General features: G+C 33.2%; 4 protein-coding genes across 5 annotated transcripts; 2 read left to right on the top strand and 2 right to left on the bottom strand.

Moving 5' to 3' along the window:
* Nucleotides 1-61: 61 nt before the first annotated feature.
* On the bottom strand, nucleotides 62-7,495 carry LOC135840088 (solute carrier family 25 member 32). Of its 2 annotated transcripts, none has more exons than XR_010557692.1 (7): nucleotides 7,042-7,495; nucleotides 5,511-5,661; nucleotides 4,365-4,502; nucleotides 3,822-3,936; nucleotides 3,558-3,671; nucleotides 616-3,320; nucleotides 62-374 (listed from the first exon to the last, which is right to left on the bottom strand). XR_010557692.1 is itself a non-coding variant. In XM_065356430.1 (7 exons), exons 1-7 carry the CDS (start codon nucleotides 7,181-7,183, stop codon nucleotides 251-253), a joined length of 930 nt encoding a protein of 309 aa, XP_065212502.1. In that variant the 5' UTR covers nucleotides 7,184-7,495; the 3' UTR covers nucleotides 62-250. The 2 variants fall into 2 exon arrangements, 1 of the variants encoding a protein (XP_065212502.1); XM_065356430.1 differs by having other exon boundaries at nucleotides 3,175-3,320.
* A 614-nt stretch (nucleotides 7,496-8,109) lies between these two features.
* On the top strand, nucleotides 8,110-12,600 carry IntS6 (integrator complex subunit 6). Its single transcript, XM_065359532.1, has 15 exons — nucleotides 8,110-8,452; nucleotides 8,556-8,633; nucleotides 8,694-8,933; nucleotides 8,997-9,312; nucleotides 9,384-9,460; nucleotides 9,535-9,699; nucleotides 9,763-9,915; nucleotides 9,991-10,218; nucleotides 10,320-10,465; nucleotides 10,573-10,694; nucleotides 10,769-10,978; nucleotides 11,120-11,256; nucleotides 11,332-11,563; nucleotides 11,632-12,021; nucleotides 12,155-12,600. The coding sequence occupies exons 1-15, from the start codon at nucleotides 8,336-8,338 to the stop codon at nucleotides 12,352-12,354; spliced, it is 2,811 nt and encodes a 936-aa protein (XP_065215604.1). The 5' UTR covers nucleotides 8,110-8,335; the 3' UTR covers nucleotides 12,355-12,600.
* A 960-nt stretch (nucleotides 12,601-13,560) lies between these two features.
* Nucleotides 13,561-15,351, bottom strand: LOC135842152 (ER membrane protein complex subunit 2-like). Its single transcript, XM_065359534.1, has 8 exons — nucleotides 15,045-15,351; nucleotides 14,856-14,969; nucleotides 14,633-14,783; nucleotides 14,423-14,566; nucleotides 14,206-14,362; nucleotides 14,026-14,121; nucleotides 13,846-13,943; nucleotides 13,561-13,774 (listed from the first exon to the last, which is right to left on the bottom strand). Exons 1-8 carry the CDS (start codon nucleotides 15,064-15,066, stop codon nucleotides 13,696-13,698), a joined length of 861 nt encoding a protein of 286 aa, XP_065215606.1. The 5' UTR covers nucleotides 15,067-15,351; the 3' UTR covers nucleotides 13,561-13,695.
* Nucleotides 15,352-15,602: 251 nt separating this feature from the next.
* Nucleotides 15,603-18,577, top strand: LOC135842150 (G-protein coupled receptor 143-like). The gene is made up of 6 exons (XM_065359533.1): nucleotides 15,603-15,980; nucleotides 16,045-16,153; nucleotides 16,233-16,321; nucleotides 16,832-17,010; nucleotides 17,086-17,407; nucleotides 17,475-18,577. Exons 1-6 carry the CDS (start codon nucleotides 15,831-15,833, stop codon nucleotides 17,658-17,660), a joined length of 1,035 nt encoding a protein of 344 aa, XP_065215605.1. The 5' UTR covers nucleotides 15,603-15,830; the 3' UTR covers nucleotides 17,661-18,577.
* The last annotated feature ends 4,283 nt before the right edge of the window (nucleotides 18,578-22,860 follow it).

Raw genomic sequence — 22,860 nt, 5'->3', positions numbered from 1 at the left:
CATACTTTTTACTTCATCAACTGAACATAAGGATATCATCGATAAGAAAAAAAAGTATCAATTAAAAACTTGATAATGGTATATTCTATAAGCGTCTACATTTTCATAAATGACCAGAAATAAAAATCAGTAAGTATTCGAGCGCTACACTTATCGACGCTATGAGATAACAAAGCGTCTAGTTTAGCATGAATCGTCCGATACGATAAATCAGAACTCCAGAAACCAATGTCCAAAGTGTAACGATATTTCACTTCGTGTTCATTAAAAATGAAGATACGTTTTCGTATACAACGAAAGTAACAGCGGTTGCAGGAATTACTCTTAACAAGTTAGGAGTCAGCCCTTTGTAGAAGCCTAACCAACCTTCGTATCTGAAAACAATAAAAACATACGCAAGGTCAATGATGAATCACGACGATAATTCAAAAGCTGAAATTTTTTAAAATCAAGAGTGTATCTGAATGAAATACGAATTGAACTGTAAGCTACGGTATTAATTTGATAAAAATTCTAAAAAGATTATTACGTTCGTATAAAATTGGAAAAATTCCTATCTATAACAGCTAAACAAAAGCGAATAACATAAATGAACGATAATAACACAAGATTTACCTTTCAGCCGTATCATCGCAAATTAGAGTAATTGGTATCCTAAAACAGATTTTGTTCACAAATTTTCACAGCATCGGAATAAATATGTATTTATTGTAGTTGTATACAGTTTACATATACACGTACATCAAATTTGAAAAAATATAACAAAAAATTTTCTTCAACGGTTCTAGTAAATCCTGTATTGATTACAATTCATTCATGTTACCCTACTATGGAGACAAATGAAAAAACAATACACACGAAAGTATACATTCAAAAAAAAAAGGGGGAAACAAGGTAAAGCGTTTGCGTTCGAATACGAAAATCAAAAACGAAATTTTTAAAAAAAGAAACAAAATGCATATTAACACGTTGACAGAAGATATTTAAAATAATTTTAAACTCATAACTTATTGATTAAACGACTTGAAGAGAGAGAGAGAGAGAGAGGAAAAAAAGAAAAAAAAACGTAATAAAAGAGAGAAAAACAAGAAAAAACAATACAAGATTAACTAAGATAAATCACATCACAGCAAAATATTTTCCATAACAACATCATCAGATACCTTCTCTTGATCTCATTTTATTATCAATAAGTTATAAGAAAATAATAATTAATAATCATAATTCAGGAACTGTTCGAAACTTACAAAATTACCAATTTATCGCGTCTACTTCACGTTTAAATACAACTGACTATCAATTAGACAACTAGAAACTACGGCTGATCGAATTGCTAAAAGTTGTTTCTAAACCTCAAAACAATGCGATGAAAACTGATTTTCGTTTCTCGAGTGAATATTTACCTCGGTACATCTTGCTCCAGCTTGTAAAATATATTTTCAATTATGAAATCCGAACAAGTAGTGATATTTTAGAAAATTTAAAATGTATTCACTGTAATTTTCAAAAGTTTACTCTGAAGGAGAGCGTCCGCCATTCTTCACTACTTCTCGCAAGAATTTCAAAAGTATAGAGCAACTTTTGAATTTTAATAATGGCACAACAATTAGATGCATGACGTCTCAAGATATCAGCTTCTTTCTAAATCTGGTTACCTATGAGACAAATCTGTTCTCGCATCCTCGAATAGAAATAGGAAGAAATCATTTTATGCACAATATATTTTCATCTTTGTAGTTTTTTTTTTCTTATTAAAAAAAAAATGTGAGCGATATGCCGGAAGGTAAGCATACACTCCTTTCAAACTACATACTACATCACCCTTCCGAAGGAGAAAAATCGATCTATCTATCAACTAAATACGTTCAACAATATTTCAACAATGTTTAAAAATCGATATAAGTTGATCCTCAACATGATTTTGAAACCTATACCTACATAGTCAAATTTTTGAAGCGGTACGGGTTACATAAATAAAACAAATGAATTGCACAAAATCACTCTTCAACTTAAAAAAATTGTTCGTATAAATGAGAAAATTGATACGTGTTACATTAAATTCTTCTACACGAAAAACGTTCTATAAATAGATACGCAAACCCAAACGTTAGTAGCGATTAAATTTTAATGATATCAAAATTCGGAAGACATGAGAAATGTAGGTTAATTACAGTTTGGGTTATCTAATACATCGGCGATCTTTTATTAATTTAATACAAAAACTGGAATAATCGTTTTGAATATATTTCAAATTTAACCCTTGGATTATACAACACGTAACCACATCAATTTCGTCTTCGGTCATTTTAATGTGTAATTGCATCGTCTGATACTCACGATGTCAATTTACAAATGAACCGACTTTTCAAAAATCAAATGCAGATGGCAGTTTTATTGTGTCTCACATACCTACTACAGCTCGGTGCACTACCTCTCAACTTCTCATCCAGTCTCAGCAAATGAGATATCTCCAATACATTACTCACGTTTTACGTAATTATTCGGACAACTTCATTATCTAACATTTCATAGCGGAACTATCCATTTAAAAGAAACAAAACCAATGAACTAAAACTGAAAATGAATTCGACGTAGTATAGAAAATCTACTAAAAAGACTAGGAAAAAAATACAACACGTGTTCATACAATCAAACCTCCACATTCATTTCAGGAATTAAAAATACAGCACACTTACCAAAATATTGGTATCCGATTATATTTTCATTCCTCAACATCGCGTCATCCATCAATCCCACTCATTCCAACACAATTTCATTACACCGAAAAGAAAAACAATTGACATTGTTTTCGTATCACATCTCGAATATCACTTTCATTCAACAATAATTATTCCGATTCCAGGCTCGGCTAAGTGATTACATAAAAACATCGCTAATTCGCTAATTCGATCAAATTGGACAAAAAAATTGATCCGTTCAGTATACGAGATAACACTGGTTTAGAAATACAATTTCACGTAGGTACTAATTAAATAAATAAATAAAAGCTACACAAAAAAATTATAATAAATTTTGGTAGAGTAGAAAAAAAAACAAAAATTGCACTAATTGTCCGTAAACTTTTCGTAAATCACCAATACTAAACAAATATTTGGTAAAACATGTAGCAGATATGGGCTTAGACCCTTATAAAAACCTCGAAATCCTTCGTACCTCCATGTTTTAGTGAAACAATCCCATGTCCCTTCGTAATGTAAGTGGTGATCTTGCAAACGTGCTCTTATCACTTGGTACGGATACGTAGCCACCGCAGCTACAAATTTAGACACAGCCGCAAATCCGATGTACTCGAGAGTACTCTGTAAACATCATGAAATATTTTCAGCAAATACAATCAATAGAAACTGATAATTGTGATTTGAAACACAGGACGAATAGAAATTACAAAAAAAAATGCTTCCGGGGGTGATTAAACGAAATACTGTTCATGTAGGTTTTTTTTCAAATAGCTGAAGTCAGCAAACACAAACCATTTGAACAGACTGAAAACATACTTTCAGCTACTCCAGTATAATAAAAGCGTATCATTTGCTTACCAATTTCGAATCAATTGGAACATTTCTATACTGATTATAATACGTTTTCATTTCTTCATACGTCATAAACTGTAGAGCACCATGTGTGACTCCTAACATACCAGGAACAAAACCCTGTGAAACAACGATATCGACTATAATCGAAAGTAACAACTCGTACACATGGAGGTAATTTAGTTTACGTTAAAATCTGTTATTTACATTCATTAACTTGAAAAAATAATAACATATCCGTGATCGAAGATATGATACCCTAATACTCACCCTGTACAAACCTCGAACGCCTTCTGTGTTGTAAATTTTCCTCAAAGCGTCCAGCATTCCATTATAACGATAATTTTTCAAAGAATGCTGCTCTTCAGCATATTGTAAACATAGTCTGTTCAATAAAATGAAAAAACAACAATATTTTTTGTCTTTGCCCAAGAAAAAACAATTTTTCATTCGCCCACAACAAGTACATATTACGTTGTTCCCGTATCAATACATGTATACCGTTCAGTATAATTTCGAATTTTTCAAAATGAAAAATTAACGTGCTCTTCGAAGATTTTACATCGCAACACGATTTCGTGAAAGTGAAATTTTCATAAATCACTCGATTTACTGAACGGTATATCGGGTTTGATGAATAGATGATCAATGAAGTCAGAATATACTCAACAATTCCGCTGGTTTGAAATATATCTGACTTATCGATATCTATTCACATTATTGGTAATTTTCAGAATTTTACAATCAAATAAATAATGTAATTTCTCCTACCGAGATTGGAAAAATACTACAATTAATGAACTATTCGCTCACCTTGTCTTTACAACCCATACAGGATTTGTTAATATCAACGTTAGTACTCCTGCTTCGGCTGCAGCAGTCATATGCATCGTAGGACCCAATGGTTTCTTCGTATTGCCTCCTTGTATCCAATTTTTTATCGAATTATAACTGCAATAAAAAAAATACATAAATCAGGAGATGCATTAAACATTTTTTAAATTTGCAAACATATTTTTAAACTTTTTTTTTTTTTTTTTAAAGCGAAACGCAAAAAAACCATGTCTGTTTCCCTACACACCTTGGCTACTTGTCGGCTGTCGGTCAAAAATATCTGTAATATCTTTCCTTAGCGAATGGGAGATTGTGAAACCCGACAGTAAAGCAAATTGTTCTCAAAGTTCAAAATTTGCTTCGACTAGAAAATGACGAGACCTAGCTAACCCTAGCTGGTAGTGGTAGCTGCGTGGAGAAGTAATTCAAGTGAAAATAAACCTCTTACATGAAGAGCTGATAAAAAAAGGTGTGCATATTTTTTGGCTAAATCAGATTTCTTAAATTATAATAATGGGCATTTAATCACTCATATGTAAAATCAGTTTATCGCCATGTACATGATTACCAGATAACGTCAAAGATACTAGCAAATCATCTCCTCCAATAGAAAAAAGAGATAACACTACCACGAATGATCCGTGCAAAATTAAATTCTATCCCGATGAATATTGATTTCAATTTTTTGACTGTCACGTTATAGACTGATACGAGATAGAAACCGGGCCTGATGAAAATTTCAAGAATTTGTTCGCGTGATTCATCAGAAGGAAATTCTATCGCGTGTGAAACGAAGTAGGTCGATAACAAAAGAATTCATACTGATTTTTAAATAATAACAGCCTACGTCGAATTATATGAACTTAAATCAATACTCCATTGAGGTAAATTTAATAAAGTTGATTTTATCACGAAATGAAAATATACAAAATAGTAAATACAAGGGTCAATGACACCAGTTACACAACTCCAAGACCATTACAGAAATACGCACGGTTCTTTTAAATTTTTATATGTACTTGCAATCTTCAAAAATTCGATCGAATACCAAGATGTTTCGAAGAACATTCATGAAATGTATTCATGGTACAATAATGATAACTTCAAAGTTAAAACCATACTTACAATAAAAAATATAATCCCCAAGCACTGCCAGAACCCCAGACATTTGGAGTGACTCCTTTGTATAATCCTCGAATACCTTCTTGCTTACAGATCTGAGAAACGGCGCCAGTTAGACTGTTGTACTGAGGAACTGAATGTCGACCATCGCATACTGTAACAATAAATAACTTAGGTCAGTTTAAATTCTTGATTCCCTCCAAGAGACGATTCAGGTTTTTGATGTATTTTGTACAAAAATATACGAAGTATAAATTTATACAGTTACCTACTTATTTTTAGAAAAAAATGAGAGAAATGAATGATACAATTTAAGCGATAGAACTCGACCAACTTGAAAAATGTTCATTCGCCAGACACGCGTACTGTCGCGTGAATACGTTATCTACGTAATCGCAAATTACACAATTTTGAATTTTTTTTGAGGAGTTGGTACGAATCATTCATTAAACGTGTGAAATTCATTGAAGCCCTGACGTTTCAACTCGTCGCGAGACGCGAATCGAAAAATCTCGAAAAATTCGGCGCAGTGGTGCCATTTCGGCGCCAAAAAATTATGGTTGAACTAGAATGGAATTTTACGCTATTAAACGCAAATAACACAATAGAATGCCTTCAGCGATGATCATTGATCAATTTCTATCTAACTTTGTTCATTTCATTGGTTTGATGATCATAAGTATTCGTTCATGAACAAGAAATTCATCACCGCGAGAGATAATTTCCAACGTGGGGACAGGTAGCTGCAGGAATAACCATGTTATTAAGTGAAAACCGGTTTAAAACAGAAATTAAAAATCATTTCAATGTGATAATCGATTTTACCAGATAGTAAGGTACTGTGCGATGTTGCATATTTTTATGCAAAATAATGGGTGGTTCGTGAAACTATCAAATCGCACAGCATAAGTGAAAGATGCTCAAGAATAACATGACTGATTCCAGCGATCAGATTTCATACATGATATGCATAATGATATAGGTAGATTACAGTGCCGAACTGTTGATAAAAACCACCCGAGCAATGCATAAACTGAATAATGCATCATCGCATAGCAGTTTGGTGAATTTTCATGAAATAAAACAGAAACGATATTCAAAATGAGCGCAACACGTACACAGCTATTAGCTAAGTACATCAAGTACAATATTTCATTAAAACTGAACTCCATTAATCCCGATACTGTACTCAATTACTCTGTCACATGAACTGATTTTTTTCTCGTGTAGTTTGGTCTTCTTATGCAATTTCAATTCAGGGGATACATCTATCATAATATTACTGAAATTAAACGTATCTCGTCATTTATTCAATCTTGAAAACTTTACACTAGAACAGAATTTATTAGGTGACACATTTGTCACAGACGTGCCAAATTCGTGTAAGTCATGAACTGGTCAAACCGCAATGAGAATTACATTCCACAAGGCATCTTGTAGCTCACACATTAGCTCCTTTCATTCACAATACCTCTTTAAAAAACACGTGAAACATAAGACATGAAAAACCATGGCAACAATTATATTCACTCACCAGCAAATCGAATTTTTAAAAGATCCAATGGATGTAAAAGTAACGTTGATGTGACTCCGCCAGTAATTCCAGCAACTAGATGTTCGTATTTCACATGCTTGAAAACTGTCACGTTATTGGAATGATTTGTAGAAGACTTCATTTTGAAAATTAGTGATCAACTTGAAAATTATTAATGATTATGCGAAATGATACACGAGAATCGAAACGAATATTACGTCATTCTATCTGAAAGGTGAATTCATTTTTTCATACATTCTTGCCAAATGCATCTACTTGGACATTACTGTTAACAAATTATACACCGTTAGAATCAAGCTTTGAAAACAAACTTCGGCATATTTCACTTATTTTTTAATAAATTAACGCTAAACATGCGACAAACCATACCGAAATGCACATCACCACAATTTGAAAGAATCACACTTCTTCACTTTCTCTACTTCCGTTCTTTTGTGCTTTGCTCGTAGTTTCATTGATTAAGCAATGTTGCTCACCATATAAAAATATTACCCTCACACAGGAAAAATGAAATTGTAGTATTTTTAATAAACTGCTTGGTAATCACTTGATCAGGATTAGAATAGATAGAACATTTTTGAATTCGTCTCAAAAATTAAAAAATAAAAACCATTTCACGAAGAAAATTGCAAATTAATCATTCTTTCTACTTCACTAGAGAAATTTTCAAATTTTATCTTCAGCACAAACGATCATTTTTTTGATTTTTTGTTTTTTTTCTGTTTTCTCGATTCATGATTGGTTGATATTTTCAGTAAGCCAGGTAGTCTAAAAAAGAAATCTTAAATTACCGAAAACTTTCCCTCTTTCTGAATTTTATAATTTTTTCAAATGCAAAATTCTGGGACAATTGGTATTTATACTACTTTAAAATTTTAAAATGATTTGAATCCTTTATTTAATTTGCATAATATTTTATTCAATGTACTAGAAATGGTTATCTCCAAATCCAAAATCGAGTCAAATCTCCCACATTGAATTTTTCATCTTGTGATACATACAACATTGTCACCGTATGTTCGACAAAAAAAAAATACATTCGTGTACGCGAACTGATAAATAGCGTATTGCCGTTTTGGCTGAGCTAATGTACCAGTTGCAATGTGAATTTAATTGTCTCATTATGTCTATAATTCTAGCTTTTAATAATGTATTCTATTAGTATTAGATTATCCATAGTAATACACAGTAATGTAGTCAGGTTACAGCACTACTTGCTGAAATGAAATTTTAATGTTGACGTTCTGCGCAAATCTTACTACATATCTTTAGCATGACTATCATAGTTTTTCTTATTGATACTTCAGCCTCTATGAACCAACGAGCTTATTTAGGAGGACGGCCTAAACTACTGGATATAGCCAAAGGTGCAGTCGAAACATTTGTCAAGGTATATAAACTAATTACGCTTCTATTTCGATATACTTTTATCATGTTTCTTTTGTTATCACAATAAAACACATTCATTTTGTTGACAAAATTTCAAATTTCAGGTCCGTCAGCGATCTTTGGATAGTAAGTTCGATAGGTATATGCTGTTAACGTTCGAAGACCCTCCTCAAAACATCAAAGTAAGTCATTAACGCCGAGTATTATCAATTATCTTTTAATGATTTAATATTTTGAATTAGGCTGGATGGAAAGAAAGCTTGAATACGTTCATGACTGAGCTGAAGAATTTACAATGCCATGGTATGACAACAATGGGCACTGCGCTTAAACATGTTTTTGATTTACTCAACATAAATCGCATTCAAAGTGGAATTGATACGTACGGAAGTGGCAGATGTCCGTATTTCTTGGAGCCTGTCGTTATTGTGGTAATCACCGATGGTGGTCGATTAACGAATAATTCTGGAGTTACGGATGAAGTACGTATTTTAGTCAAGTTACGCGATGTCTTCGAAATACCATTAATTTTGATCGTGTTTCAGTTCAACCTCCCTATGCATTCACCGGTTCTGGGATCAGAAATGACAAGAGAACCGTTCAGATGGGATCAACGTTTGTTTTCTTTAGTTTTACGATTTTCTGGCACTCCAACCAACGAAAAAGATATCGGTGGCCATGTGCCTACGGATAATTCTCCTATAGATAGTATGTGCGAAGTAACTGGTGGCAGGTCTTACAGTATTACAACCCACCGCATGCTGCAACAATGTATCGATAGTTTAGTCCAAAAAATCCAACATGGAGTTGTGATCAATTTTGAAAAAGTCGGACCGGATCCGTCTCCTTTGTTTCCTGAAAGTACGAATTGTTGCACATGTTTGAAAATTTAACGACGCGAAATAATCAACTTGTTTTGTTATTGTGCGTAGGCAATAAAGAAATGGACATCATGGACGATAAGAAAGAATGGGATCCAGTTGCTGAGCAGCAAAAATTAACCTGCAATGTAAATTTTTAATATTTTTTTAGAAACTTGAATTTGAATCAAAAGAGTTGTAATGCTGATTTTTCAATTTTCAGACTAGAAATGGTAATTCTTTAAACATACCACCAGTTTTAAACAATTCTTGGCATTCGTGTAGGAAATTGATTTACGTTCAAAGAAATCTTCAAAAAATGCAACTTCCTACTGGTCACTGGCCTATACCAGAATCTTTCTGGCCTGATACCTCGCATACAACTTTGGTGAGTTTGATAAATCGAGAAAATTGGTGAAATTGCTGAACTAATTTTCATTTTTCATTACAGCCTCCGAGATCTGCACATCCCAATATCAAGTTTAATTGCACAAATCAAGAACCATTAGTGATTGAAAATTTACCTTTTGATAAATATGAATTGGAACCTAGTCCGTTAACGCAATACATTTTGGCTCGAAAGCAACCTACTGTATGTTGGCAGGTTCGTATTCATTTCACTTAACAGTGTACAACAAACTTGTGTCAGATATTTTAAAACCGATTTTGTTAATTGCAGGTTTTCATACCCAACAGTTATAAAAATTCAGATGTCATTCATCCGTTTGGATATCTGAAAGCAAGTACCAGTTTAACATGTGTAAATTTGTTCGTCATGCCGTATAATTACCCAGTATTGCTTCCATTATTAGACGAGTTTTTTAAAGTACATCGTTTGAAAGTGACACCCGAATGGCGTAGTCATTTTCAAAATTATCTACGTACAGTGCCGGCCTATTACTGTCAGGTAACTTAGTGCAAATATGTTCTCCGAATTTCATCTGTAAATCGTGTTATAATTTTCTTCATTGAATTAATTTAAAATTTTTCTCTCTTGTCAATTTGAAGCCTTTACGAAAGGCTTTGGAAAAAATGGGGGTTGCTAAGGCCACCGTTCAGGTTTTAATTCCAGATACCATGGATAACGCTTACAATTATAATATCGTAAATTATTTAAAGAAGTTGAAAATACAAGGAAAAATTGAATTTGATAAGTAAGTCTTCCTTCTCGTTTGACGCCATAGCAATACGATTTCCGTTGTAAACGTACTCTACATAATCGATAAATGAAATGGAATAATTCTTTTATCGTTATTTGTAGATTATGTAACGAGATTAGCAGTAAACAAATGATTGGAAAAGGACATAGTAACAGTGAAGGAATCCGTGTTACCACTCGATCTCCTTTGAAAAAAGAATTAATAACTCATCCGGCTGTGCAAAGTTTGTTGAAAAATCCATTTAATGAGGTTACGAATGACTGGCAATCACGTATTAATTTTTCAAAATATTTGTAGAAAAATTTTCATCTTTACGGGACCAATTGAATGATTTCGCGGGCCATGTTGTGGCAGTTCCAAGAAGTCGTAAACAGTACGCGAGAATAGGATGTCAAAGTTATAGAAATCCGTTCGATATTCCCAGGCGGAATTTATTGGATCAAGTATTTCGGATGCGTTCCAATTTCTTGCAGAAGAATCTTACTCACACAAAATTATTGGATGACGGTATAAATTTGACCGAATTGATTTTAGATAATAACTCTTACATAATATCTGCGTCTCAATCAAAAAACTTTCGTTGCTAGAAGTTCTGTCAAACTATTACTAATTGTTTATTTTTTTGAATATTTTAAAAATCGATAATAGATGTAGCACACAGCATGCCGGTTTCACAAATGGGTAACTATCAAGAATATCTTAAACGAATACCATCACCTTTGCGTGAAGTTGAATCTACTCCGGTTAGACAGCATACATTTGGCAATCCGTTTAAAATCGATAAAGTAAATACCACGAGTGATTCATTACCGCAATTAATTCAATTTTCAGCAAACTTATACGAATTTGTCTCGTTTTAGCGTATGATTATCGACGAAGCAGATATTGACCTCGTTGGTGGTGGTTCGCCGCAACGAAATCTTTCTAGACGATCAGGTGCTCCTGATGTTGCCAGAATGCCACTGAAACGGAAACCAGGTCCTATTCCTAGACATGTTCAATTGAGAAAGAAGCCATGCCCGTCTCCACTTCCGTCTCCGATTGCGTCTCCACAGATGAGTCCTGTATCGCCTGCAGTGAACGGTGATTTAGGTAAATTGTCCATAATTCATTTCACTGTTCTCCTTTCTATGAATTTAATTTTAAATTTAATTTTTCAGAGGAAATGAGCGTTCCAGTTTTTAAACTGGAAGAAGAAATACGCCCAAGATCGCCTTCACCTCCTCCGCTCGATGTTCTGACACCACCATCGTTGGAACCTTTCGAGCACTATAACGAAGATGCACCACCACCATTATCATTAATGTCTGATTTTGACGAAAGTACCGCCAATTTGGTAAGCCATCCAGACCAAAATGCGCTCATTAACGATTCTGATGCCGATAGCGGCGTTGATGAGTGCATGAGCGCAAATAATGTCGATGATGGTGTGGCCAATGGCTCAAATAAAGTTAAACAAGTATTGAGTAAAAAAGAATTAGAAGAAATTAAGAGGTACAATCTTTGTATACGAGCTTCTATTTATAAAGAAGTTAGAAGATTTGGCAAAAGTAAGTGCAGTTTTTGTTCAAACACAGTTAAATGGCGTGGCGCTGTTACATAAATTTAGTGCAAAATTCTAATTAGTATTATTCATTACGTTTTTTGTATGTTTTTTTTTTTTTTTGCTTTTTTCTGTTTTAGATCACACAAAACTATTTGAATATTTGCAATCTTTAAAAGGTCCAATAGATATGCAGATGAAAATTGTTAATGACGCCATTGAAGAATCGTTACGATTTAAACGTAAAAATCTTGTTAAATTATTACAGGATTTTGCAGAAAAAATCGTCACTCGTAAAGAAAATGTTCGTCCGTTGGTATTGAAAAACGGTCATAGATAGTATTCTATATTTAATTTGGCTCATTGTGACAGTTTTCTCCAACTCTTGATGAACCAGCGGTTTCCTTTCTTCTTTTTTGTGAATTGTTATATCATTGATACACTCAAATTCTATTATGTTAGAGAAAGCGATTGATTACTTTTTGATTTTTTTTGTCGTATTCGTTGCCCTTTTGGCAATTATTGTTGTAAAAAACTGGTTTTTAGCAAACGTTGAAATTAGAAAAAAAAAGTAATTATTTTTTAATTTGAATGTCTTAAAATGTCTTTTTTTAAGTACCTATCTACTCGTAAAACTAAACAGCAACCTTCACGTCGCAGAAACAAGAGGTAAGTTGATGATAATACAGGTAATTGAAGAAGTTTCCACAAATTGTTATGGGGGTAAAAACGTGATAGTGCAATGGCTGCTATGAATCTGCAGGAGTGTTTCTTCCAAAGTCATTGAGGTAAATTATGGAATTTTCAAATGTACCGATGTATGTAATATGTACACGTTATACGTGTATGAAAAAGGTTTGTAATAGATAAAAACATCGATAGGTAATCAAGAGTAGGTATGTACTGTCTTCAATTTGCTTCTGAATAACTCATTAACTACTTATCTAAAATCAACAGTTCGGTTCTGCTCTCGTCGCATGAGCTAACTTTGGCCCAAAAAATACTCCAACACAATTCTTCTAAAAAAACACCCATATGCATCTGTAAAATCTTGAATACTTGATAGATAAATTACTCACGTTAGCAGAAGTACTCGCAACCATTACTGGAAGATAATATGGAAGTGAGAATCTGAGTCGTTAACTAATTGAACACGAGTTCTGTAAATTCAACAAAAGTGTCCTCGCAGGGAATGGTGAATGAATTAAATACATCTTTTCTGTCCTTTACTTTCACAACATTCTCTCTATTGCAACAACCCTTATGAGAAAATGAAATTCTCTGTGAACTCATCCAATCATCGCAATGTGGATTAGGTACTACATATATATTGAGATTATAAATTTTTGATGAATTGTACCACAGCCACACTTCATAGGTATGTTTTTTAAAAACTATGAATGTAATAAATGAGCAGTGTATCGTTCGAGATCTGGACTCGAAGGTATTCGCAATATTTAATTTCGGCGTGATTTGGCGATGAACGCGAAATTATGGTTAAATTTCATTAGCTATTGTTGAGTCAATGAAAAGCGAACCTAGCATGTCCCATTGAAAATAAAATTTTTATTGAATTGCAACAGTACAATACTGGAATACATAATGTATCAAATAAAACGAAAAAAAGAGCTAACAATATTTTACCTACTCGTATAACAAATATAAAAATAGAACATTTTACTTAAGATGCCGATAAATCCAGGTTCTGTAAATTTTTAACCACATCGTTTTGCTGCAGTGGATCAGCAACTTGATCATACCTACAAAATACATGATCAAATTAATTTCATTGAATGGTGATTGCCAGTATGTTACAGAATATTGTTCTTACTGAGCTTGAATTTGTTCTAAAGACCAGGATAATATCTCTTTAACTTTTTTCTTTCGGTTCAAGTTGCATTTTTGCGACGATGAAATATGTTTGGCGCACTAAATACGAAGGTGATAAAACAGCAGACATAAATAAAACATTACAGAGAAACTGATAAACAATTGAACATATTCTTCTCACCAAAAATACTCCGAATAGTGCTCGCATATTTGAAGGACTTAACTTGAGTGCTTGACAGTAATAAGCCATAGCTAGCTCCAAGTTATCAAATCCTCCCTAAAAACAATGCCAAAGTAAAACAACATCATGAAATTCATAACTATATATTTCCATTTCAAACACATTGAATGAACTACGTACCTGGGTGTATTTAATTTCAGCGAATCGTAAGTGAAACAAATGATTGTGTGGGTTCTGTAGAATCAGTTCTTCCATACAGAATGCCGCCTTGGCGTATTCTTGTTCACTTAAATACAAATCGCAAAGTTCATTCCATGCGTCTTGGTCCATCATGAATCTAAAAGAGAAATCCAATTAGTATTTAATATATTACGAACGTTCAACTTTGACAGCTTACTTTTTCAAATACTCGTTCAATTCTCTAACCGCTTCAGCTATTTTTCCTTTTGATTTCAGAATTGCAATTTTACGCTTCCTTGGTGAAGCATTAGTATCATCATTCTCGATCATCAAATCCAGCAAAGCTATTGCTTCATCGTACCTACAAAATGACTCTAATTGAACTCAGTTCCTTTTTAAAGAGGATTTCACATTTGCAAAGACAAACCGTTCAAGGTATTCGTGAGTAAGTTCTTCTAATAGGCGATGTCTGGAACTATTTGGGAATTTAATGAATAATTGTACGAGGCATTCATTAGCTATATCCATTCTGTTACAATCCAACGCACAAAAGCAGACTTGTTCCCAAACGACATACTCTGTGAATTGCAGATTTATAATATTGATAAATCCGTCTATTCTCATAAGTAATTACATTCATCAATGCTTACTTTCGTCGCCCAATTTATCCACGTTGTCGTTAAGAACATTCTCCCAAATATCGACTACTTTCTGACTTTGCCTAATATTTTGTTCTCTGTGAGTACGTAGAACATCTCTGGCTTCTGTAAAAAGACGAATACTTTGATAAACATTACTGTTTTTCTGAAATTTCATAAAGAGAGATTCCAGTAGATTACCTTTCCACGTCAATTCAATCATGATTATTATTTTTCTTTTCCACAACTTTCGAATACTGAATTCAGCACATAGCAGTTGAAAGGAAGGAAAAACACCCAATTTATTTTAAAAAACAACTAACAATGGAACCAAAAGTAAAAAAAATCACAGCTGTAATATGAATTAACAACAGTTAGTTGCCAAAACTTTATTCAACTTTACTTAAATCTCCAACAAAATGACTGGAAACTGAAGGAAATGGATTTGGTGGATATACAGTGCAATACATTACCCATTGAAAATTTGATAAGGAATACAAATTAATTTTTTCTGAAAAAATTGTGGTAGAGGTTCATGCAATGCAGTGGTCTACAAATTTTGATATCAGTTTTCGTGACTGGTTTAACCAATCAAATCGAAAGAATTGAATTTCTTGCTTCCAGCTCAAATGACGAAATGTAATTTTCGAGCAATCAAAGCTCGTAAAATGAAATCATGTTCGAAGAGTCTACATGATTGGTTGTTGAAAAGTGATGTCAACGTTGCTGTTGGTTCTTCAGATTTCATAAATCAAAGTATTGAATTTTATTTCCGTGATCACCTGTAACGTAACTCCGAGTCTCCGAATTTTTATCAAAATTCAAATTTTTCAATTCGGTATGTATGTGTTCAGTCCGTGTTTGTAGCGGCTTCGTCTTAACTTTCGTTCAGAGTTTTGTTTAAATCATTCTCATATTTCGAATCTTACATTCGGCGCTAGTTTATTATTTTGTCATTATAAGGATATGCAATAAGAAATAATTAAAATGACGGATCCGCTAATGCCCGCGTTTTGCTGTAAGCAACCATCAAAATGGACCAAATTTTATGATATGATGGTAGAAATTGATTCTGATCCTTACAATTACATTTGTATGTTATCGTCATTATGTGGAATCGGTGGTGCTATTTATCAGGTTGGTAAAAGCGTTTCTTTTTAGTGTATATTGATTCAAGTATTCAACCTTGTCTATTTTTCAGATTTTACCTCAAATTTCCCTAGCTTTGAGTGATAATGGAAGTTGGGCATCACAAAGGGGTCGGAAAACTATAGTGTGGCTGGCTGTAGCAGATTTTTTCGCATCTTTAGGTGAGAACCACAGTCGCATTCATTTCCGATTAATCGTTCGTCGTTCCAAAGTCTAATAATTATTTTTGTATCTTTCCAGGTATATTTGCCCGTTCGCTGATCAGATTGATGGTACCTGCGATGGTGCAAAGAATAAAAGGCACTGTGACCTACTGTTATCTCTTATCGGTATGAATTCACATAAAATTATTTTAAGAAATCGAAGCTAATTAACTTTTTATCTTATTCGGTGTATTTAATGTCCAAATTGTAAGACATTCAAGGCTCCAGTCACCTCGGACGTAACACGTAACTTTTGAGTTCAACTCAATATTTTCTATTTAACATATCAAAGCCTGTTTGTATCACCTTTTGCGTGGAAAATTCCACTCGAAAAAATAACATACTGCATTCCAACGAGTTATAAAAAATCAACTGTAAAATAATTTGGTTCACCGAAATCCGAATTAGGTGGTTTTCTATGAGAATTTATCTACGTACTTTCGGTTCAAATGAAAATGTGTAAGGAATTCAGAATCTATTCTCGTAATGACGATCACGCTTAATGTTTTTATCGAAATGTTATCAGTTTGAGTTGTTGGTTTATGCATCAGAATAATTATATATAAAAATATTCAACTGATGTCTGATATCTGTTAATTGAGTGTATCCTTTAAAATAATCTCTTATATTTTTCAGTTTTGGGTTCAGTATTTTTATGTGGTTTCTTGGATGTGGACTTTGATATATGCTATTGACATACGATTAGCCTTAAGAGAACAACCATCTTACCGCAAAACTTACCACTTCTGTGCTTGGATTTTACCTGCCATTTTCACTTTCATTGGCTTGTTTATATTGTATTATCCCAACGCGAAGTAATTATTTTTTTGTGGTTGTACTTTTCTTAATGATGAAATTTTTTTCCTAACATCAATTTACTTCTATTTCAGTTGTTTTTGTTCAGCGGAAAACAGTTTTTGGAAATTCTTTCCCAATTACATAGTTTCTTATTTGCCTATGCTTCTTGTAATGATTGTGAATCCTGTGTTATACATATCTGCCACATCCTCTGTACATCTTATCGTTTCACAGTACCTGTCTCAGTATACAAACAAAGAACGCCTTATTGTCGATATGATTAAAATCAAATTTGGTTTAATCAATTTGACATTTTATGCTTGTTGGTTACCCAATTTGGTGAACACCGTTCTATTATACAGTAATTGGGATAATTTACCTAGAAGAGTGATTGTCTCATTATGGTATATAATGGTATGTAATTACGTGTTTTTTTTTTGTAGTAAAAAGTACAGTATTTCATCAATGATGTCTATTTCAGGCTATTATGAACCCATTGCAAGCATTGTTTAACTGTTTAGTATACCAAAAGCCCCACGATCAGATTTTGTCTCGTTGGAATGCTTATCGTGTTCAAGAATTTCATGAAGCGAATGAAAGGACACCACTATTGGCTCGTAGAAGCGGCTCATCCAATAACAGCGAAGAACCCGAATTTGTTTTATGAATAATGTTTCGAATGCTGATTACATTTAGTAGGAGCAAAATGTTTATATTATGTATTAGTATTATTCAAATGAAAAGATGCATAACAGTATGTATATTTGATACCGCCTATTTCAATTATTGAAATTATTAGCGTACTGCTAGTAATTTATGTGGTACCTTCAATCATGCTATAATAATTATGTCATCCTTTGTGTTCCTTATGCAACGTCAATTGTTGAAATTTGTGTCAGCTGTTTTGCAGTTGTTACTTTTTGTACTTAAAGTCAAATCTAGTCTTGTAATGGTTTAATATAGTTAGTAATAAGAAGTGTCTGTTGACAAAAAGCCAGTATGTATATACTCGTGCCTTTAAAACATCCACATTACTCGAGTATTTCAGCTCTACGTTTACAATTTTTTTTTCTAAATACATATGTTAAATTTTAATCTGTGATCTTTGTTCGTGAATAATTTCATTATTGTTTTATATTCTGAAAATGTTAGGAGTTTTTTTTAAAATATGTAATTAACGTTACTTTTTGAACAATGTGTATGTATTGTGTATCGAACTATCGATACGCCAATGCAAAAAAATTTCAGGACTCAAATTTGAACAGATTATTATTTTTCGAGCAACAGTTCCACTTGAAATGTAGAAAAACATTTACGTCACATTTCTAATGGAATCGTAGCATGCAAAAAATTTTCATCATTTCATAATATTCCATTCAATTTGAGTCTTGAAAAATTGTTTGCTTGTGGATTATACGATGTGTTAGAATTAGGGTATCGATATGTACATTACATACCTATACCTAAACCTGTGCAATACCAATATCAAATTTGTATTTATTTTGTACATTCGTTTGAGTAAAACCATTTTTCAAGTTTATTACTTACAATGTTTATTTTTAATGTATAAATTATTTATTCTTATTCAGCGTTTTGAATTTTGTTACGATTAAAATTTGAGAAAAATTTCCAACAGGTAGGTAATCTCATCTAGTTGTTGAAACTTGAAAGGAACTTGCTGCGAAATGTGCTTTATTTTATTTGTGATCGTGTTCTATTACTTTTTGTTCAGTCCATTCGTCAATCATTCGTAAATTTATGGTAAAATTTTTCAATTTAATTGATTCAACTTCAGCGATCGCTTTTCCAATTTCGACGGATAGGTTTCGTATCCTCCTCTCCCCTCCAATTTTTAGTTACAGCGGCACTTCCTAGTATAGAGCATTGTATAAATGTTACAAATAGTATTCGCTGCGCCGTACGTCCATGTCAAATAAACATCAACAAACCACTTCGTCCTGGAATCCGTCAGATTATAGGGAAGGCGCCTCTATAAAAGCAACCTTATCGGTCTACGTAGGTACACCGTGTGTAGACCGCGTATTTTACCGTAAAACCGGTTATTTCAAATTCAATACATACTCATGTCCTTCCGTTCCTATTAAATAAAGAAAGATGGTTTTATTTTCATGCGGAGGTGAAATTCTATCATGACTGTAGTGTGTCTCAGTTCCAGATTATTTATTTTATTATTATTCGCACGGATATTTATTCACAATTGTTTTTCATTACATTTAATTATTTAAAAGGTAATTTAGAAAATACGAATCATTATTTTTGAATTTTAGGAAGACTGAAGAGTGAGTGTCTATTTGAATCACAATATTATACACGTATTTTAAACTTTGATGAGCTACAACTTTCAAATCAGATCGCTAACCCTATAATTTTATGGCATCGTTTTATGCAGAATTTTATCAGCTTTCCAACAATATAAAATTTTTTGAAATCCTCATAATATTTCATCAAGAAAAAGGCATTTTTACGAGATAAAAAGGGTTAAAAATGAGCAAAATGACCGTTATTTTGGATTAAATTTACTAAAAATTATTTTTGAAGGTACTGTATGGTAGAAAAAATTCAGCACCACACAACGAAACCAAAACGAAGAAAATTCACAGAATACTAGGCTCAAAACTGGAATTTACCTACTTGAACTTATTAATTTCTTGCTAAAATTACCACTTGAAGCAGGTACACCGCAAATGTAGACCGGGAGGTTGCCTCTTGAACTTTGAGGCGTTAGAACTTTCGAAGCAGATCGGGGACCCCCATGTTTGATGGCGTCATTTTGTGCAGAAATTTATCAGCTTTTCGATGATATGAAATTTTTTGATATCCGCATAGTTTTTCATCGCTAAAATCGCATTTTTACGACTCGAAAAAGGCGATTTTGGACCATTTTGAACTTTGATGCTTTAGAACTTTTGAAGTAGATCGACAACCTCGACATATTATTGCATCATTTTGTGCAGCATCTTATGGGCTTTCCAATGATATAAATTTTTTTGAAATCCGCATACTTTTTCATCAAGAAATTTGCAAATTTTCGAGACAAAAATGGTTGAAAATATGCGAAATGGCCGACATTTTGAATAAAATTGACTAAAAATTTTTTTTGAAGGTACGGTATGGTAGAGAAAATTCAACCCAACCAAACGACACCAAAATTATAAAAATTCATCGAGTAGTTCGCCCAAAACTGCAATTTTTCGTCTTGAGTGATGCAATTTCTAGCTCAAATTACAACTGAGCAAGGTACACCGCAAATGTAGACCGGGAGGTTGCCTCTTGAACTTTGAGGCGTTAGAACTTTCGAAGCAGATCGGGGACCCCCATGTTTGATGGCGTCATTTTGTGCAGAAATTTATCCTCTTTCCAATGATATGAAATTTTTTGAAATCCGCATAGTTTTTCATAGAGAAAGTAGCGTTTTTGCGAGTTGAGAAAGGTGATTTTGGTCGATTTTGAACTTTGACGCATCAGAACTTTTAAACTAGATCGACGAGCCCAACATTTTATAGCGTCATTTTGTCCAGAATTTCGTCAGCTTTCCAATGATATGATATTTTTTGAAATCCGCATAATTTTTCATCGCTTAAATTGCAATTTTTCAAGACGAAAATGGTAGAAAATGAGCAAAATGGCAGTTATTTTGAATAAAATTATCCAAAATTTATTTTCGAAGGTATTGTATGGTAGAAAAACTCCACCTCGACCAAAAGGTACCAAAGTAATAAAATTCCACCGAATAGTTTGCTCAAAACTGAAATTTTCCTACTTAAGCTCTTCTTTTTTTTGCTAAAATTACCACTTGAATCAGGTACACCGCAAATGTAGTCCGGAGGTTGACTCTTGAACTTTGAGGCGTTAGAACTTTCGAAGCAGATCGATAACCCCCATGTTTGATGGTTCCATTTTGTGCAGCATTTTACCAGCTTTTCGATGGTATAAAATTTTTTGAAATCCGCGTAGTTTTTCATCACTAAAATGGCATTTTTGCGAGTTGAGTAAGGTGATTTTGGGCTATTTTGAACTTTGACGCCTCAGAACTTTTAAATCAGATCGACGAGCCCAACATTATATCACGTCATTTTGTGTAGTATTTCATCAGCTTTGCAATGATATAAAAATTTTTGAAATCTGCATAATTTTTCATCTAGAAAAAAGCATTTTTACGAAATAAAAATGGTTGAAAATGAGCAAAATGGCCGTTATTTTGAACAAAATTTACCAAAATTTATTTTTGATGATACAATATGGTAGAAAAAATTCAGCGCAACATAATCATACCAAAATTGGAAAAATTCACCGAGTAGTTGGCTCGAAACTGCAATTTTTCGTCTTGAAAACTGCAATTTCTAGCTAAAATTACAACTGAGTAAGGTACACCACCAATGTAGACCGGGAGGTTGCCTATTGAACTTTGAGGCGTTAGAACTTTCGAAGCAGATCGGGGACCCCCATTTTTATGACGCCATTTTGTGCAGCATTTTATCTATTTTCCGATGGTATAAACATTTTTTTAATCCTCGAAATTTTTCATCGAGAAATTTGCAATTTTTCAAGATAAAAAAGGTGATTTTTGGCTGTTTTGAACTTTAATGCACTACAACTTTCAAACCAGCTCTGGGACCCCCATGTTTTATGGCATCATTTTGTGCAGAATTTTATGAGCTTTCCAACGATATAAAATTTTTGGAAATCCTCATAATTTTTCATTGAGAAAGTAGCATTTTTATGAGATGAAAAATGTTGAAAATATGCAAAATGAAAATGACCCTTCTTTTGAATAAAAAATTAATTGAAATTCATTTTTGAGGAAAATTGAGAAAAATGAATTATCACGAGGGTAATTCATTTTGTGCTGTTTATTTAAAAGTACGTGTTGGTAACTGGTTAAATGCGTTTTCAGTAGTTTACTGTTAGTGCATTCATCCATTGTGCACTGAATGCAGAATGTGAATGGATTTAGACTATTGGCGCGACGCGACGCTCAGCGGGGTATCAAACAAAATGCAACGTATTTCTCCTATTGACAAATCTTGTTATTTTCGTTTTTGTGTAGCGAGATTTTTTCTACATTGCTGTTAGACAATAAAAATACATACATACATCAAGTTCGAAATCGACCATTCGATTTTTCGTTGCCAGAGAAAGTATCTGCTACATTATTTTCAGTTCGCTAATTGCTGGGTAGGAGGACAAACCAGCGATTCTCTTCATGAGTAATGAAAAATTTCTGGTCAAAAAACAATCGCAATTGATCGTTTTAACCATCATCACAGTAAATGGAGTAATAAAAACACGACATTATCAAAAAAAAGTTTTGATAATTTTATTCAAAATAACTGCCATTTTGCTTATTTTCAACCATTTTCGTCTTGAAAAATTGCAATTTTAGCGATGAGAAATTATGCGGATTTCAAAAAACTTTATATCATTGGAAAGCTGACGAAATTCTGGACAAAATGACGCTATAAAATGTTGGGCTCGTCGATCTAGTTTAAAAGTTCTGATGCGTCAAAGTTCAAAATAGCCCAAAATCACCTTTCTCAACTCGCAAAAACGCTACTTTCTCGATGAAAAACGTTGCGGATTTCAAAAAATTTCGTATCTTTGGAAAGAGGATAAATTTCTGCACAAAATGACGTCATCATACATGGGGGTCCCCGATCTGCTTCAAAAGTTCTAACGCCTCAAAGTTCAAAAGGCAACCTCGCGGTCTACATTTGTGGTGTACTTGCTTCAAGTTGTAATTTTAGCAAGAAATTAATAAGCTCAAGTAGGTAAATCGCAGTTTTGAGCCAACTACTCGGTGAATTTTTATAATTTTGGTGTCATTTGGTTGGGTTAAATTTTCTCTA

Source organism: Planococcus citri, chromosome 3 (genome assembly GCF_950023065.1).
Source record: "Planococcus citri chromosome 3, ihPlaCitr1.1, whole genome shotgun sequence".
NCBI classification, from domain to species: domain Eukaryota; kingdom Metazoa; phylum Arthropoda; class Insecta; order Hemiptera; family Pseudococcidae; genus Planococcus; species Planococcus citri.
This window is presented reverse-complemented; position numbering and strand designations above follow the sequence as displayed.